Below are 17950 nucleotides of genomic sequence, written 5' to 3' on the forward strand. Positions count from 1 at the left end.
ATTACACTTCAAAAGAAGCACAGTATGGGCCTGATTTTCCACTACCTTGCGTTTTCAGCTGTGCCCAGCGTGCACAGAATGCTGCCAAATCAGAACTTTTGTGCTTTATACTCACTTTTCACTGACGGTGCAAAGCTGTGAAGAATGAGAGCTTTTATATTAGATATTGCCACTCAAATCAAAATTTGCCACTTTTAGTACCACCAGCCCTTACAAAGGGGGAAATTCAAAAGTAGATATTTGTAATTCCAAACTAGAACAGCAAGCCCATATTACGGCAGTTATTCAGTAACTAGTGCCTGCCACAGGTAAGGCGAGTTCTAACTTCCATACTAAAACCCCTTTTTTCAGTTGCTCATAATTTTTGGATACAAATTCTTTTTGATCTAAAGTTTTCCATGCTTGGACTCAGTGAATGGAATGTTCTGCAAGTTTGAACCCAGGCTAAGATTGAGCTGACTGCAGCATCCTAGCGCTTCTCTGAAACTGGTATCATGATCCAGAATCTCAGCTTCCATTAAATAGTTCAGTTTACAGATGTAATGGTTATGAAGAAAACTTTAAAAATGTGACTCGTGTAACTGATGAAGAGATGCTTACAGAGAATCTGGAACAATAGCTCTGAGTAGTGTGAACTGCCCAATTCCTGTCAGTAAGGAGCTAACTCAGAAGCCTAATGATAATTCAAGTGTCAGAACTGGTAACTGTTCGCTCCTCGTGTAAGAAAGGAGACGGGGGAATCACAGAGCTACACGATTTACTGCGTGTGATGTCTCATTTAAGTGCTACAAGGGGTAGTGTTTTAGAGTTACCGCTACTTATGCCCCTGGTCTGAACAAAGTTGGTTCAGTTTTGTTTTGAATTATGGGTGTGAAAGCGTATATGAGTTGGATGGAAGGACACGGGTGGGGAAAAACACCCAACTGTTCCCCATATATGCTAAATGGACTTTTTTTCACATAAGTAACAGCTCAAATTAGAATCACTATGCTAGGCTTGTTTTATTAACTCACTGAGATTTAAGGAAGAGACCAACTTAAAGTTCTAAATGTTTAAAGTCAGAATTTTTAACACATGCACAGCAAAATATTTCTTTATTCATTCTAAAGCTGGAACACCCAGGGGGCATGGCAGGTCTTAAAGCACACAAGCTTTGAATCAGTCTAAACTCCAGCTCACAATTTGAGTTGACCTAATTTCTAACAATAGTAGGGAAGCCACAGCAGCATAGGTGGCTGCTCGAGCTAGCCCCACACACATGGAACCCTGGGTACATGGTCGAGCAGCTGCCATGCGATGAAAGCTAGTTCAGGTATGTGAACCCCTGCTTCCATCACACCACTCGACTGCAAAATAGACATACCCAATGTGGTTCTGTCTCCTAGTGGCTGGACCACATAGAGGTTTATGAATCCCTACAACCTTTAAGGTGACAAAATTGGGTTTTTTAGCTCAGGCAGCGGAGGCTCATGCTTTTAGATCCAGAGATATAATTCCTGCTGCAGATAACCCTCCCAACGGTGTCATATTACATTATATTGAGTTTTCACATGAGATGAACTACACCACTATAGTTATACCAGTATAACTCACTGTGTAAATACTCTTATTCAGAATTACAGCAACCCTTTTTTCAGTGTAGCTGAATTTGTGCATTAACAGTATTATTCCAAATAACAGTGTCCAAATTGGGAATTATACCAGTATAGTAATGCTGGTAATATAGATATGGCCAAAGTCTGCTCCCATGGAAGGCATTAGGACTTTTGCTATTTACTTTAATGGGAGCAGATGGGAGCCCATAATAAGGCCATGACATACATGACAGCTGTTCCAGACAGCAGGAACTACAGAAGAGGGGAAGGCTCTTGCATCAACAGTGGAAGTATGTGGAAAAGCTTCTTTGTGGTCACAGATATATTGAGAATCAGATCTAATAATTAAATATTTTAGTATCAAAGTCTGGGGTGAAATCCTGGAGTCATTGAAGCCAATGGAAAAACCCTCATTGACTACACAGGTGTCAAGTTTTTCCCCGCACTATCTAGTGTTCATGTCTCTCTTTTAACCTCTACATATTTCTCTATCCCCAAAAGAAATTAACGAATTGTGCAGAACGCCAGTTTGCTGCAGAAGGTGGAGTAGCCGTTATAGATTAAAATTGGGGAATAAAGACAGGAAATCAGAATTGGAATTTGCTTTAAATCTCCTGATGAGGAGGGACAACAGGATAAGAGAAAATGACAGTGACAAGAGCCATACCTCTCTATCTCCCCTGTGCAGGGAACCTGAGGGCTCAAAAAGCATATCTGGTGAATGGAAGCTACTGAAGAGGTTACTATTGTGTTCCTGCACTGATTGCCCCGGGGGGCAGAGGTGCTGGAATAATTTGTATAGTGGAGGTGCTGAAAGCCATTGAACCAAACTGTAAACCCTGGATATGATGGAAACCACTTCAAGCCAGGTGGAGCAGCAGCACCCCCAGCACCCGTAGTTTCAGCACCGACTCCTGGGATTCTGTTGAGGTTCTTATATTGCCCCCATCACCATGGTAAGTCAGCACATGATGGACTCTACTTGTTACCAGTCAATAGCTTCCTTTGCAGCTGTCACATACATTTCTGTGAGGGGGCCAATTGGTCCTCTAACTCTTTCTTTGGCCAGGCACCAGGGGTAGATGCATTGCCCCCTCTCCTCCTGCCTCTGTGCAGAAATGTCGCTGCACTGCCAAACAGGACAAGGCTCGCCTGCCAGAGTGACTGCTGAGTCTGCTGAGGGGGCCTCTCCCTTCTGGAGGGCTCCATGGATGCAGAACCCAGCCAGGCTGTGAAGCTCTGATTGGGCTCCGTGCTTGGGTCAGGGTTTGGCTCAGATATTGCACTTGATTGAAATAATTCTCATCATTTCTACCTTAAATGATATACAATTATTTTGAAAACAAAACCAAAATGTGTTTGTACGTTTCCTAAAGAAAGGGGAGAAAAAATGACACAGGGACTGGGTTTTTTTGAGTAAAATTTTTGCAGTTCACCTTAAAAATACATAAAGATACTTTGAGTGCAATAGTAATAGTGACAGCATTAGCTAAAATACAGTAGCACCTGGTTGTGTTTTCAGATGCTTGATTTTGATGTGACTTTTAAAACATATACTACTAGGTTCTTCTCTGCATTACACCTGTGCTAAGCCAGAGTAACTCCCTTAATGTTAATGGAGGTACTCTGCTAGGGTGACCAGATGTCCCAATTTTATAGGGACAGTCCCGATATTTGGGGCTTTTTCTTATATAGGTGCCAATTACCCTCCACCCCCGTCCCGATTTTTCACACTTGCTATCTGGTCACCCTATACTCTGCATTCCCACCTGCATGACTGAGAGCAGACTGATCCACCGCTGCTAGTAGCTTTTCACTCTTAATATAGTCATATTTTCCATTTGAATAAAGTTAAATTTCTGGATTGCTGAAGTATAATTAAACACAAATAGAGTAATCTTGGAATAGCTCTAAATTACATTCTTTTAAATTAAAAGCTAGTGGGTTAGCAACAGGAAAAGATTAGGTAATATACTGTAGTGTTTTAAACATTATATAATTAAAAAAAAATCTAAGAAAACCCCAGAATTGGAGTGAAAGATGACTCAAAATCTTCACTAATATTTTTATGTGTGGATAATTCAATGTTTGCTTTGCTTAGAACAATTTTTCTAACTTCTTTTGAGTTACATTACATGGGACAAAACATGAACCACCCCCCATACACTAAAAAATACCTTTAAATTTTTCATAATATTTCCGCCTAATGTAGAATGGACACCTTAAAAAAGTTTTACAGTCTTCCACATCCTAAGTAGGGGGAATACCTGCTCATAACAGTAGTACTTTGCCTAAAAATCAGTACAAAGAACATTTTAAAGTGTGCCCACTGTAAAATGTATTTCAAATTACTGGGCTCAAGTGTGTGTTTTTATATATATGTTCACACTGACTGCTTTTTGCATGAAAGGATTCCAGTACTAGTTCTTAAAAATGCTTGCAACATAAACTATGGGCCAAATATTCAGAGGGACTAAGCATTAGAACTCCTACAAAAGAGATTTGTGTAAGCTCTATGGAACAGAGACCATCTACCACTCTGTGTTTGTACAGGGCCTAGCACCATGGGGCCCCACTCTTGGTCAGCCCAAGGCACTGCCATAATAAACATTTTAAATAACATAAGGTTTGGCAGGATTTGGCTCCGTAACAACCAGGCATCTTTTTAGTTATACTGATGGACAGATATTTCTTTAAGATTTTAGTCCCGGAGGCACAATATACATTTGTATTGACAAAATAATGACAGTACCTATTATAACGTGCATGCCAAGTCTTGCCAAATGCTTCACAGTATGATAACCAATTCCTTTAGCACCTCCAGTCACTATAGCAACATTTCCATTTTGTGTAGGGAAAACTACATGAAGAGAAAAAAATAACTCATTAATTCACAGTAGCAATACACATAAGGCTATAAGGTACATATTATAAATACATACATACATTTAATGGATCACTCAACTTTGGCCAATAAAAAATACAACAACAAATCTGGTAGGCAATTAAAGGAACATAACACTTACGTTTATCAACCACAATATAATTTTCTAGTATTAATAGTTCACAAAAGACTGAGGTTGATGACACACAAATGATAGATGTCCAATTAGAAAAATGTAGTCCTTTCTATTTGAATACATTCTGTTGTTATTGTTGTTGTCCTGCAACAATCTGTCCTTTAAGAATTTCGGCTTAGCTATTTCTATTGTCTAAAGACGCATGGTAGCTGTTACAAGTCAATTTACAGGTTGTTTATTTAGTCAAACATGTATATAGGGATAATATAAGAATTTTTCAGTTAGCAGCATGATATCCTTCAGACCCTTTGGGAAGGGGCTCTGCGTTTGCTTCCCCAATAATAGGGAGCAAAATCACAAATAAGCTGAACAAGAAAAAACGTAAAAACAAAATTTCTGATGTCCACTTCCCAACATTTCTGCACTCCAGTCTATAGAATATAAAAATATTAAAAACATATAAAAACATATGTCCCTGTGCATATTTAAGGGTTTATCTGTTTTAGTTCATATTTTGTTCATTATGAGCAGAACTGTGCAACTCTTACTCACGTAAGTACATAAGAATGGCTATACTGGGTCAGACCTTGGTCCATCTTGCCCAGCATCCTGTCTCCAACAGTGGCCCATACCAGAGCTTCAGGGGGAGTGTACACAACACGACAATTATGGAGTGATCCACTTCTGTCTTCTACTCTTGGCTTCTGGCAGTCAGAGATTTAGGGTCACTCCAAGCATGGGGTTATGTCCCTGACCATCTTGGCTAATACCCATTGATGGACCTATCCTCCATTAATGTATCCAGTTTGAACCCCGTTATACTTCTGACCATCACAGCATCCCATGACAATGAGTTCCACAGGTTAGTTGTGTGACAAAAGTAATTCCTGCTGTTTGTATTAAACCTGCTGCCTATCATCAGGTAACCTCTATTTTTTGTGTTGTTTGAAAGGGTAAATAATACTTCTCTAATAATTTTTTCTACACCATTCATGATTTTATAGACCTCTATTATGTCATCGTCCCCCTTAGTCATCTCTTTTCTAAGCTGAACAGCACTAATCTTTTTCAGTCTCTCCTTATATGGAAACTGTTCCATATGCTTAATTGTCTTTGCTACCCTTCTCAGAAACTTTTCCACTTCCATTATATCCTTTTTGAGATGGGGCAATCAGAACCTGACACAATATTCAAGGTGTGGACGCACCATGGATATAGTGTCATCATGTTTTCGGTCTTATTTTCTACTATTTTCCTAATATACTGTTAGCATTTTTGGTCACTGCTGCGCATTCAGCAGAAGTTTTCAGAGAACTATCCATGGTAATGCCAAGATCTCTTTCTTGGGTGGTTAAAGCTCATTTAGAACCCATCATTGTACATCTATAGCTGGGATTATTTTTTCCAATGTGCATTACTTTGCACCTATCAATGTTGAATTTCATCTGTCATTTTGTTGCCCAGTCAACCAATTTTGTGATATCCCTCTGTAACTTCTCACAGGCTGCTTTGGACTTACATATCTTCAATAATTTTTATTGTCTGCAAACTTTGCCACCTCACTTTTCACTGTTTCCAGATCATTAATGAATATGTCAAACAGCAGAGGTCCCAGTACAGATCCTTGGGGGACCCCGTTGTTCACCTCTCCATTGTGAAAACTGACTGTTCATTGTTACCTTTGTTTCCTATCTTTCAAACAGTTACTGATCCATAAGACGACCTTCCTTCTTATCCCAGGGTTACTTAGTTTCCTTAACAGCCTTTGGTGAGAGACCTTGTCAAAGGCTTTCTGAAAGTCTAAGTACACTTTATCGACGGGATCCCAATTATCCCCATGCTTGTTGACTCCCTCAAAGAATTCTAACAGACTGTGAGGCATGATTTGCCTTTACAAAAGCCAGGTTGACTCTTCCTCAACACACCATGTTTATCTGTGTGTCTGATAATACTGTTCTTTACTATCGTTTCTGCCAATTTACCTGGTACTGAAGTTAGGCTCACTGCCCTGTAATTGCCAGGATCCCCTCTGGAGCACTTTTTTAGAAAATGAGCATTTAGCTACCTTCCAGTCATCTGCTACAGAGGCTGATTTCAGCGACAGGTTATATAGTACAGTTAATAGTTCTGCAATTTTATATTTGAGTTTCTTTGGAATTCTTGGGCAAATACCATCTAGGCTTGGTGACTTATTTCTGTTTAGTTTACCAGTTTGCTCTAAAGCCTCTTCTATTGACACATCAATTTGGGACAGTACCACGGCTTAATTAAAGGGACTCTTTATGTGGGTAAGGATTACATCAATGTGGTTTAAGGGTTGCACAATCAAGCCTTATATGAAAAAACCCCAACAGCAGCAACAGAAAAGAAATTCCAGCTAAACAAGAAGAAAGATTGAACAAGCCATGACTTCAACTTAATTGCTTTGGGAAAAAATAAATTACAGAAATAAAATAAAATCAGAGGTGTGGGGAGTCTTTCAGTGTAAAAAAATGTGGCATTTGTAAAATTAATGGGGGTTTTCTTTCTTTTGAGAGTAAACAACTGGATGCTCAGGAAGAGAAATTGTGTTGAATATTTTAGTCTGCAGCAGTAGTGTCCCTAGGGAGTGGAGTAGATACCTCCACCTTCACTGTCATTCCCTGACCTACCAGTATCTCTCAATTCCTACTGAGCTGTCAGTGCTCACCTCCAATCAGCCTGTCATGCCAGTTTCCACTACCACATTTTCAAACAAATATCTTTGCGCTTTTCCCCATGCTGTCCCACACGGTTTGGAGGCACTTTCCATAAACATCGACAAAGCTACCTCATTATCCACCTTCAAATTCCTCCTGAAAACTCCTTTGCTGTCAGGTCTATAAAAAACTTGACAACAGTGAGGCTGCAAGCGTGCCAAGACCACCACATACCATGCTGACCAATATGGTCTCATTGTTTAATTGTACTTCCCCATCTGTCTGTCTCCATCTGCTGTCTCTTATCTTATTCTTAGCTTGTAAGGCCCTGTTTGTACAGCACCTAGCTCCAGGGAATCCTGTTCCATGACTCGTGCTGCAAGGCACTAGTATAATACAAATAAATAGACAATAGTCTCACACTAGCTCAAAAAGCAGTAGGCTTTGATCTGTCCAAAGGTTATCTAACTTTGTGTTACCTAAGAAAGGAACCCCCTAAAATGTAGAAACAATCCCATATTTTTAAGTAGTCTTTAAGTAGTCTTTAAACACACTACTTGTGCTGCTCCCATGAGTTTTCTCTTCCCATATACATATTGGGTAAACCCTGGCTTCACTGAAGTCCATTGCAAAACTTCCATTAACTTCAACAAGGCCAGGAGTTCCACCCTTGGTATCTTAAATTCACAATTTTCCTTGTAACTGAAAGGACATATATTTCTGTTATCCTCTTTGGGTAGCCGTTGTCCCATGTTTAGGTGTGCCCTCATTTTTTAAAAAGGATTTTTTTTAAAAAAATGAGAGCTGTGTGTATACCTGCCCCAATAAATATATTCTCCAATAAATAAAACTTCATTAAAGGCTAGATTATGCTGCCTCCCCCATCTTATTCACCTGGGGGAGCAGTTATTCCCAGGAGTAGCCCCACTGACTACCTATCTGAGTAACTGTCCACTCATATAAATAAGGTGCCCACAAGCAGGTCCTAAGAGTTAAGGTTGAAATTACAGCTGGAGTGAGCACTGAGTAGTCTACTAAATTTTCTATTCCAAAGGCCTTTTTCAGGTGTTTATTACTTTGCTAAGCTTTTACCTTTTTGGCTGATATTTTCCAGGTCTGCTCTCTCCATGAGGACACTTGAAAATAAATGTTAAGCAAAAATGCCTCTGCAGTTTTTGAAAATGAAGAGAGTGAATAAAAAAAAAGATTTTTTTTTCCAGAATGAAATAAAAAATTGCAACTTTTCTATGAACAGCTCTTGTGCCTAAACAAGACAAGGCAGAAATTTGTAATTTGGCAAAGAAATAGTCTCTAGGCCACATGTTTTCCTTTCAGCCATCCAGTGAAAATAGTTTGACTTAGCAGAATTGTTAGAGTTGCTAAAAAGGAATAACAATAATGGTTTATTAAATATCAATCTTATCACATTATGTGGGCACTATAACTTGTGTGGCATTTTGGACTCTATCAAAATGCTATGGTAAATTCTGGCTCTTTCAATGTACAGGTGCATATGGTAGAAGGTAGTATGATGACTGAACGTGCAAACGAAAGGAGGAAGGTGGCCAAAGCAGCAGCTGGATGATTTCTTTGTAACATGACACAGCACTGACAAGTGCCAATCTGAAACAATGGATGAAATGGCTGAGGACAACAATTTGGAGGTGGACTACAGCATAATGGATCAAGGGAACAAGAAGGGGCCCAGTGCTGAGGGGACTTTGACGCAGGAAAAATACAGCAAATGCATGAACAACAAAAAGGTCCTGCCACAAAGCAGCTTTCAGCACAGAATCAAGGGGCCTGATTCTCCAGGGTATTGTTCCAATTTCACACCAGTGACTTTAGTGAGACCATTCACATACTTAAAGTTAAACATATGTTTAAGCACTTTGTTGGATCAGGGCCTGAGTTCCTTAAAAGTAATTCCAGTTGAAGAATTTTGGAAATCTTTTAGTTCCAACATTTCAAAACTTTCACAAAGAAACAATAACTAACTCTTTCTAAGCTAATATTCCTTAGCCCAAATGAGCCTTCACTTCAAGATCTATTCCTTAGGATTTTCCCCAGGGGGTTGGTATGAGTTGGGATAAGAAGCATTAGGATTTTATTGATGATGGGGGCAAGATGGTCCATTTGTAGACAGTGCTACAATTATATGCATGTGTAAAGACAAATGCACCTACAGGGCACAAACATATGTATGTGCCTACTTAATGGGCACATTTGACAAAGTTAGATAAATAAGAATTCATTAAATAGGAATGTACATTGAAAATAGCCCACAGTAGAGGTAAATCCATCCCAATCCAACACAACTTCTATGAAGAGTGATGAGGGAAGCCTACACAAATGCAGACTGTTTTTTTCTCTCATTTTCTTTTTATTCCACAACTGTCTGTTCAGTATATTCAGGTTTATTCCATTTTCATTCATTCTCTGTACTGATATTTGCAGTTTCAACTGTAGTGATGTTCCAAAAAAAAATTCCTTAGATGGGACTGCTTTCCTTAGCCCCAAGTATATTATCTTCCACCTCCTCTGACTCTAAATATGCCTCCTGCTTCCTTCCCCTTCTCTCCATATCCTCCCTTTCAACCTACCGCTTTTTTTTTGTATCTCGGATACACATCCCCATCACTTATTTCAATGACCTGCATCATTAGTTTTGTTCACTGCACTGACTTTGCTACATTTTAGTAGAAGTGGAAGTCACTGAGAATGAGGTGGTTGTGAGGAGAGGAAAATGGAGGAGCAGAGAGAGAGGGAAGGATAGATGGGAAGAAGTCAGAAAAGTGATAGACGCTGGACACGTGATGAGGAAGAGAAGCTAATGGAGTGGGTTTAATGCTGGAGGAATGGGAAAGGAAAAACCCAACCCTCTCACCAGAACTGGGTTTATAAAGTTGACAGGCCTGTCATCAGGCCCAGTCATCACTCAATCCACAAAGGTACTTAGATACTTAGACCCCAGACTTAGGTGCCTAAATCTCAGGTTTAGGCACTTAAGGCACAGTTTTAGGCTCCACTGCTATCCACAAAACTCCTGCTGAACCCTGTAGGTGCCTTAACTCACTCAGTGCCTAAGTTTTCAGGGTAAAAGTTCCCTCAGCGCCTATGTTTCTGCATGTGCACTGCTGCCTCCCACCTAGGCCCCAAAGCAATCCATGATGTCTCTTCTCTGTCTTGTCCCAATGACCGTTCAGGTGTGAATAAATACTTAAATAGTCATTGGGCCCGAGGAGTACAGTGGGTACTGTCCCCCTGCTCCAATTATTTATCCATAGTGGAACAGCTAGAACAGGAGAGACTGAGGAAGCCCTACATCAGAACATTGCATAGCTCAGTGGTTAGAGAACGCTCCTGAGTGGTGGGAGACCCCTGTTCAAATCCTTTCTCCCTTGGAGGGAGGGAGGGAAACTGAACCTCTTCCACATCCCAGGTGAGTACTCTAACTACTGGTCTAAAAGTTATAAGGTGAGCACCACCATCTCCTCCTCCAGCTGTTTTGTGTGGAGTGCAGCAGGCACCTAACGCATTCCTGCAAGAAAGGCCATAGGTGCCTGAGGATATGTCTACATTGCAGTTACGCACCCGTGGCTGGCCCATTGCAGATGACTTGAACTCACAGGGCTCAGACTAAGGGGCTATTTAATTGTGTAGACATTCAGGCTTGGCTGCAGCCTCAGCCCAAAACATCTACACTGCAATTAAACAGCCCCTCAGTTTGAGACCTGAGAGCCTGAATCAGCTGGCACACGCCACCCATGGGTTTTTAATTGCAGTGTAGACATACCCTGAGCCTCCTGACTCCAGATGGGTTCCCTTTCATGGATGGCTAGCAGAGATAGGTACCTTCCTGCAGTCTGGACTTAGGTGCTTATCTCAAAGAGAGAGGAGGGGCATAGCACATGCTCCTCTCGTTGGTATCCGCCATTGGCTAGCGTAGACAGCTGCCTGCCTAGTGTGCTGGCTTTTGTGGATTGCATTATTACCTAATTGCTCCACTTGTGTCACAAACCTTACATGTAAGAGCATAGGCCTTGACTAACTACATCTAGGTTAAAAGTACAGTGCCTTGACTCCACTAGGATTTACAATGAGAAAGCAATCCCAATATTAAAAGCACACCTATTTTTTAAGTGAAGACCTGGTCTTAGTTTCCGGAATAGATCTGCGCTTAACCTCATCTCCCAACACATGAAGACTCTCTTATTGTGTGTGACACCAGGATCTAGGTATTGCTCAAAGCTGGAGAAGACCCCTCGTGGGAAGATGTTGCTCTTTCTCAGTTTGTTTTGCTACACAGGAGAAATCCTCCTTGGCAGTATTTGCATCTTACTTAAGCATTTCAAATATCTCTCAGATGCTGAAGAGATGAGCTAGATTCTGCTTTCATTTGCAGAGGTGTAACTCCCGAGGAACTCCATTGACTTCATTTAAATCACTAATGATTTACACTGGTGGTAATGAGATCAAAATCTGACCAAATGTCTGTTGGTAATTCCCCTTCAGGTTCAAAGACATTCATTATTCCACAGAGGCTTTAAGCCAGTCACACCAATTTGGAACTGTCTAATGGTTTTAATCTCTTCCACTCGAAGGACTCTCTCAGGCTCATAATTTTTGCTATGAAATATGTAAAGTGAGATCCATATTCTTACAACGTAAGTTATTTTTCTAGTCCCTTCAAATGTCCTGCTAAAAATATGTGTGCAATCACTATTATCCTCTAGAAGTAAACCAGACATTAGCTGCTTTATAACTAATCATTGGCAAATTTTCAACTTTTCTGTGTGGAAATAAAATTAGTCAAAATAAAATAACAGCATTAAATTAACTATTTGCATTGCAGAAAGGTATTGTTTAAATTTAAGGAAATAACCCTTAAAATGCCAGTCACACTCAAGATGCAAGGTCACAGCAGTCACATTGTCTTTAGACTACAACTTTTTGAGGCAAAGTCCAACAAGTTTATCATGGAGCACAAACTGTAACCAATACAGCACTTTATTAAGCTTTTTTTCCTAATCCAAGTTTCTTTCTGGACTGGCATATATTAGAATATTACAAAACCCACAGACACTAAAGTATAATTCCTTTAATGTTCACTGTTCCATTAAATAATGTTAAAGCCCATTGAAGATTAATATTTTAAATGATTGACCCTAACAGTAGGGTTTTTATTTTTTATTTATTTGGCTAACTGAACAATGTACATGCAAATAATGGGCCTGCCGGTAACTGGTAGAGACACAAAAGAAAGGTGACTATTTAGCTTGATGACAGGATGACAGGTATAGAGTTGTTTTCGTATAGCAATATTCAGGTTGAAAGGAAGGTGAATAGATGAGTGTTGTTGCCAGACACAATATAATTCAATGTGACACAGCACAGCACAATCAAGTTTTTCAAGTTGGGTAAAGGAAATAGTATAGTGAGCTCAGGCAACTACAACATTATTCTCTAGTTTTTCTCATCCTAAACATTCAAATATTTTTCCTACATTTTTATTTACAGGGGTAAGTTAACAATGCAGAGCTTTAAAGCATTTTCACCAACTTTAAAATGGTATATTACAAAAGAATTCATCTGCACTGCTATTCCTGATTGTAATCACCTGGCACTGGATAATTCTGTCCAAATGACAGTTCTCAGAAAGGAAGCTAAGGTAGACATCTACTTAGGTTGTGTGATAACAAGGTCCCAATAGCCCTTGTAGAAAGCTAGTAAATAGAACCAAGGAAGAAAATAATTATTCCAATGCTTAGAAAAAACACACCCATTTGCCAATGGCAAGTGCAAATCACTCCATAGCAAGTGTGGGGGCTTATCCCTTCAGCTTCTACACAATTTAAACTTTCATTAAAAGAAAAAAAGTTCCTAGCCTTCATGGTTGTGAGGAGAACATTCCAAATGTAATCTTCCAGACTGAGTCTGCAGACAGTTCCTATGGCTCTTCTGCCTGTCACCATTTTGCCAAGCAGCAATAAAGTAAAGTCCATCAGATTTGGGGTAGCTTTGCTCCCACCATTTAGAAACCCGTGGGCAAGTTGTGAATCATGCACAGAACGGTGAGCAGCAGAGGTTGGCACTGGAGATTTTTATGGCAGAAGAGGCAAAGAAATGTAGGCTGAGGGCTAGTAGAATAGCAGAAACTTCTTTCTTCCTCTCCCTTGTAGCAACCAAGAGGCTGTGGCAGAAGCTGGTGGAGATGTGTCCGTCGTCCCCCCCCCCAATCCCATAACACCCAAAGGCGCTTCTAAAAGAGCAATAACAGCCAGAAGGCTCTCAAAATGGATGAACAGAGAAAAAACACTTTCCCTCCTTCCAGCAGCTAGAGGGGGCTAGAGTTTGAATTTATCCGATACCTACTACACAAAGGCTTATATAAAAGATGGATCCAGGGATAGGGCCCCAGTAGAAATCCCAGCACCTTTTGCCAGTAGGAGACTTCGGCTTCTCACTAGAGCCTTGCACTAGACCCAGAGGGTACCTCCCTGTGTGTGGATGTGAGGGTGATAACCTGGGTCAGAAATAGTAACTGGAAAAGCCGTGTGCTCTCATAAACAAAGCAGCCAATCTTGCCAAGTGCTGAGCACTCCCAACTCTTACTGATCCTACTGAGTGAGAAAGAAATGGCACCCATAAAAATTTAGAAGACCTAAACATGGTAAAACTAGTTATTCTGAACTAGTGGCTTATGACATCTTCAAAATTGCCAATAAAAATGAACAAACAAAGCAACCACTGCTGTATTTCTATAATATTTCTGTGTGCCCTTCTAAAATATATTCCAGCATGAGTATTAGGAGACAGAGGTGTTTGTATAGAGCCTAGCATGGTGGTGTCCTGGTCCATGACTAGGATTCCTTGGCACTACAGTCATGGAAATAATAAATAATAATAATAATAATACTAGGTAACATTTGCAGAGGGCACTCAAGCTACTCACAGGAGCCAGAGTTAGAAATTCCTGAGTTCTATCCCAGTTCTGCAACTTCGGGCAAGTCGTTTAACCGCTTTCTCAGTTTCCCCACATTAACAAAGAAATACTTCTCACCTATCTTATGAGACTGTTGGGAGACATCTGTAGGGCACTTTGTAAGGCATGATATGAGTGATAAGCATTGTTAGTGCTAAATTTTAATTTCATTTTAAGATTATACTAGAAGCCTCCAGATAAAAATCATATGAAGACCTGACCATGTTAAGAGATCAACATGTTAGAAATGAAGTTACAAAATAATTTGCTACAATGGTAATAATAATGGGTGATTTAGCTACCCAATTATTAACTGACTGAATGGAACATCAAAATACCCTTTGCAGAAGGAATATATTGATAACATAAATGACAGCTTTGTTGAGAGAAACTTCTTTTGATAGTTACAGATGTAAGTCCTATGACTAGAAGCCAGAGGCGGAAAACCCTCTCAATTCCATTTATTGATTAAATATGCTGCCATAGAGATGTTCATTTGTATAGACTATTTACCCACAATTCCCCTAGCGACGCTTGTGAGGTCACAATAACTATATATAAACTTGGATTTTGGTGGGACATTCTCACCAGCAGGTGTGAAGGGAGTTAGACTATTGTCAGGGCCGGCTCTAGGCACCAGCAAACCAAGCACGAGCTTGGGGCAGCACAATTTCAGGGGCAGCATTCCGGACACCTTTTTTTTTTTTTTTGGTTTGGCAGTTGCGTTCCCGGAGGGTTTTTTTTTGCTTGTGAAAGTTACCAGAAGAAGGAGGGTATTTGACCTTTTATTTGCATATATATTCTGTTGCTGTGTTTTCCCAAGGCTATGACTGTGTTCCCTTTCCCTTAATAGAGATCCCCTTGTTTGTACAGTCTCAGATGTGTTTAGTTTTCCCAGGTTTCTGGAGGAGGCATCAATCCAGCTTATTTATGTTTTAAGAGAGACCCTAAATATATTAAACCCTACTCTTTTCACAGCTGTTAACCACCTGGCAGAAGGCTTACACAGAAAAAGATAACAAAAAATTAGGACCCCATTTTCAAGCAATTTAAATAGGACCTCCACATCCGTCTTCATGCCCTTTCTCCTGTACCTCTGTGTAGATTCTCTACAGGCTGCCTCCCTTCCTCACCCCTCCCGCACTGTAGAACCACAATGGACTCACTGCAATCAAGGCCAACTGTGATGATGCAGAAAGATAGGCTATGTTCCAAAAGAAACAAAGCATCTGCATGCATGCCTTGAGACCACCAAGAAGGAAGACAGAGGAGGCAATTAATGAGAATGTTTAAATAGTAGAAAAGTTAAATGCACATTCTGCTTCAGTCTTCTAAGGGCGCGTCTTCACTGGCAGCGCTTTAACGTGGCTTGTGTAGTTGCAGCATAGCGCTGGAGAGAGCTCTCCCAGCGCTCTAGAAAAAACACACCTCCACGAGGGGCATAGCTACCAGCGCTGGGAGCATGACTCCCAGCGCTGGTGCACTGTCTACACTGGCGCTTTACAGCGCTGAAACTTGCTTTACAGCGCTGAAACAGGGGGGTGTTTTTTCACACCTCTGAGCGAGAAAGTTGCAGCGCTGTAAAGTGCCAGTGTAGACAAGTCCTTAGACAACAGAATTAGAGGCTTGATGGAACAATGGTCTGATCCTGCATCATAAATCCCATCTTTTGAAAATGCAAATCCACGGTGACTTTGACTCAGGCTAAACTATTAAGGCAGAGAATTTGGCCCAACAAATATGGAGGGGCCTTGAAAAAAAGGGAGCAACCTACTGGTTAAGCTGCAGTTGTACACTCCTAAAGCCGTAATCCAGCCTTAAACCTTAACTCAATTTTACTTCTTCCTTTAGCCAAGGCTTGTATGGTGCTTGGAGATTCTAACCTGTATGTTTAGAACTGCCAAAAAGAGAAACAGAATATACTATTATATAAATCAGACAAATGGGAAAAATGCTAACAAGTCCACAGGACAACAGATGATCCCATACTTATTATTATGCAAAACTCCCATTGGTGTCAATGCGAGTTTTGCCTGCATGAGTGCGATGGGGGTAGGCCAGCAGAAATAGTCACAGAATAGCAGGAGAAGGGACAAATTATTTTATACTCTAATCCTGTGAGTTAAGTTAGTGCTTCTGAAAGCTAGGTATAGTGCAGGCAGACACTGTGCAAGCTCTCCCATTGCCCTCCAGTCTTAAACATCTCTGCTATTCCACTTTTCAGCTAGTTTTTGCTTAAGAGAGGCCAGAGAAAAAAAGGATGTCTCGGATAAGGATTGAGGTTGAAGGGAGGCTTGCACAGCACTATGCTCGCATTATGCCAGAGATGGCAAATTTTGCTGACCAGTAATGTTTTTGTCATGTGGACAAATGCCAACTAACTCCTTTACAGCTGTAAGAGAATGAAGGAATTTGACGCCATGCCTCCAGATGTGACAGGCTTGCAGAGCACAAACACCACTGCACCATCTTGCTCCTGAGAAGTAACTGAAGACCACTGTACTAAGGGGATTCCTGGAGGTATCTGCAGCCATAGGTTGGCACAGGAAAAGCACTTGACAAAAAACTAACACCCAGCCTAGTGAAATAAGGCCAAGGAGTAGGAGGTGTTGCTAAAAGTGTGAAGAAAGCCTGGTAATTACCTGCCGTACATTGCAAATCAACACCTTATATGCTAAAGGTTTTCAGAAATTTGCTGAAAAGGTGAAGAAAGAAAATTTGATACTAACACCAACAAGTAACCGCTCCCTTCATAAGCATTTATCGAAACAGTGCATTTAACAGTCTTTTTTTTTTTACATGAGAAAATACAATCCCAAGTACACAGAAAGAGAGACAGGCTCTATTTGCCTTTAATTCATTGCCCTGCTTACTTTCCATCACTCTTTTTATTTATTTATGATATCTGCACTCTGTGGGCCTGGTTCTTTTCCACCTTACCCTGATGTAAATCAGGAGTAACTCTATCTGAGGTTAGTGATGTTATACAGGTGTATCTTTCAATCAAAAATATCATCTAGTTTTCTCTTGAACATATCATACTGAGGCTCTCTCCCACAACCAGACCCTTTTCATAGAATATCAGGGTTGGCAGGGACCTCAGGAGGTCATCTAGTCCAACCCCCTGCTCAAAGCAGGACCAATTCCCAGACAGATTTTTGCCCCAGATCCCTAAATGGCCCCCTCAAGGATTGAACTCACAACAACCCTGGGTTTAGCAGGCCAATGCTCAAACCACTGAGCTATCCCATGTATTGTACATATTAAGTGAAATTATTTTATGTAAAACTTCTCTCTGCTCTGCAAGTCATGTCCTCTTGTAATTGTTTTTCCTATTGTAAAAACAGGAGTTGAAGAGCGGGCTTGGTCCCAGGTGATATAACATGGGGTAATGGGATCATCTCTGCATAATGACATGTGCCCAGAAACCCCAGTGATTGCCACATTTTACAAATCAAACAACAAATACAATAAAATGTATTATCAATATCAGGAAATGCTGTCTTGCTCTGAGATCCATTATGACTAAGGGTATGTCTACACTGCAGCTGGGAAAGTGCCTCCCAGCCTGGGTAGACAGACATACACTAGCTCAGCTTGAGCTAGCACACTGCAAATAGCAATGTGAATGTTGGGGCAGTGGCACAGGCTAGCTATCAGAATACAGACCCC

General features: G+C 40.6%; 1 protein-coding gene across 1 annotated transcript in view; it reads right to left on the reverse strand.

Annotated features, from left to right (window-relative positions):
- The window catches only part of LOC113406325 (dehydrogenase/reductase SDR family member on chromosome X-like), a 219145-nt gene that overhangs the window by 169578 nt on the left and 31617 nt on the right, over positions 1 to 17950 (reverse strand). Inside the window, exon 2 of the mRNA XM_026650524.2 lies at positions 4348 to 4455. Within this exon, the coding sequence (XP_026506309.1) occupies positions 4348 to 4455 (108 nt within the window). The remainder of the gene's footprint in view (positions 1 to 4347; positions 4456 to 17950) is intronic.

Source organism: Terrapene carolina, unplaced genomic scaffold (genome assembly GCF_002925995.2).
Source record: "Terrapene carolina triunguis isolate 2854851 unplaced genomic scaffold, T_m_triunguis-2.0 Scaffold25, whole genome shotgun sequence".
Classification (NCBI taxonomy): Eukaryota; Metazoa; Chordata; order Testudines; family Emydidae; genus Terrapene; species Terrapene triunguis.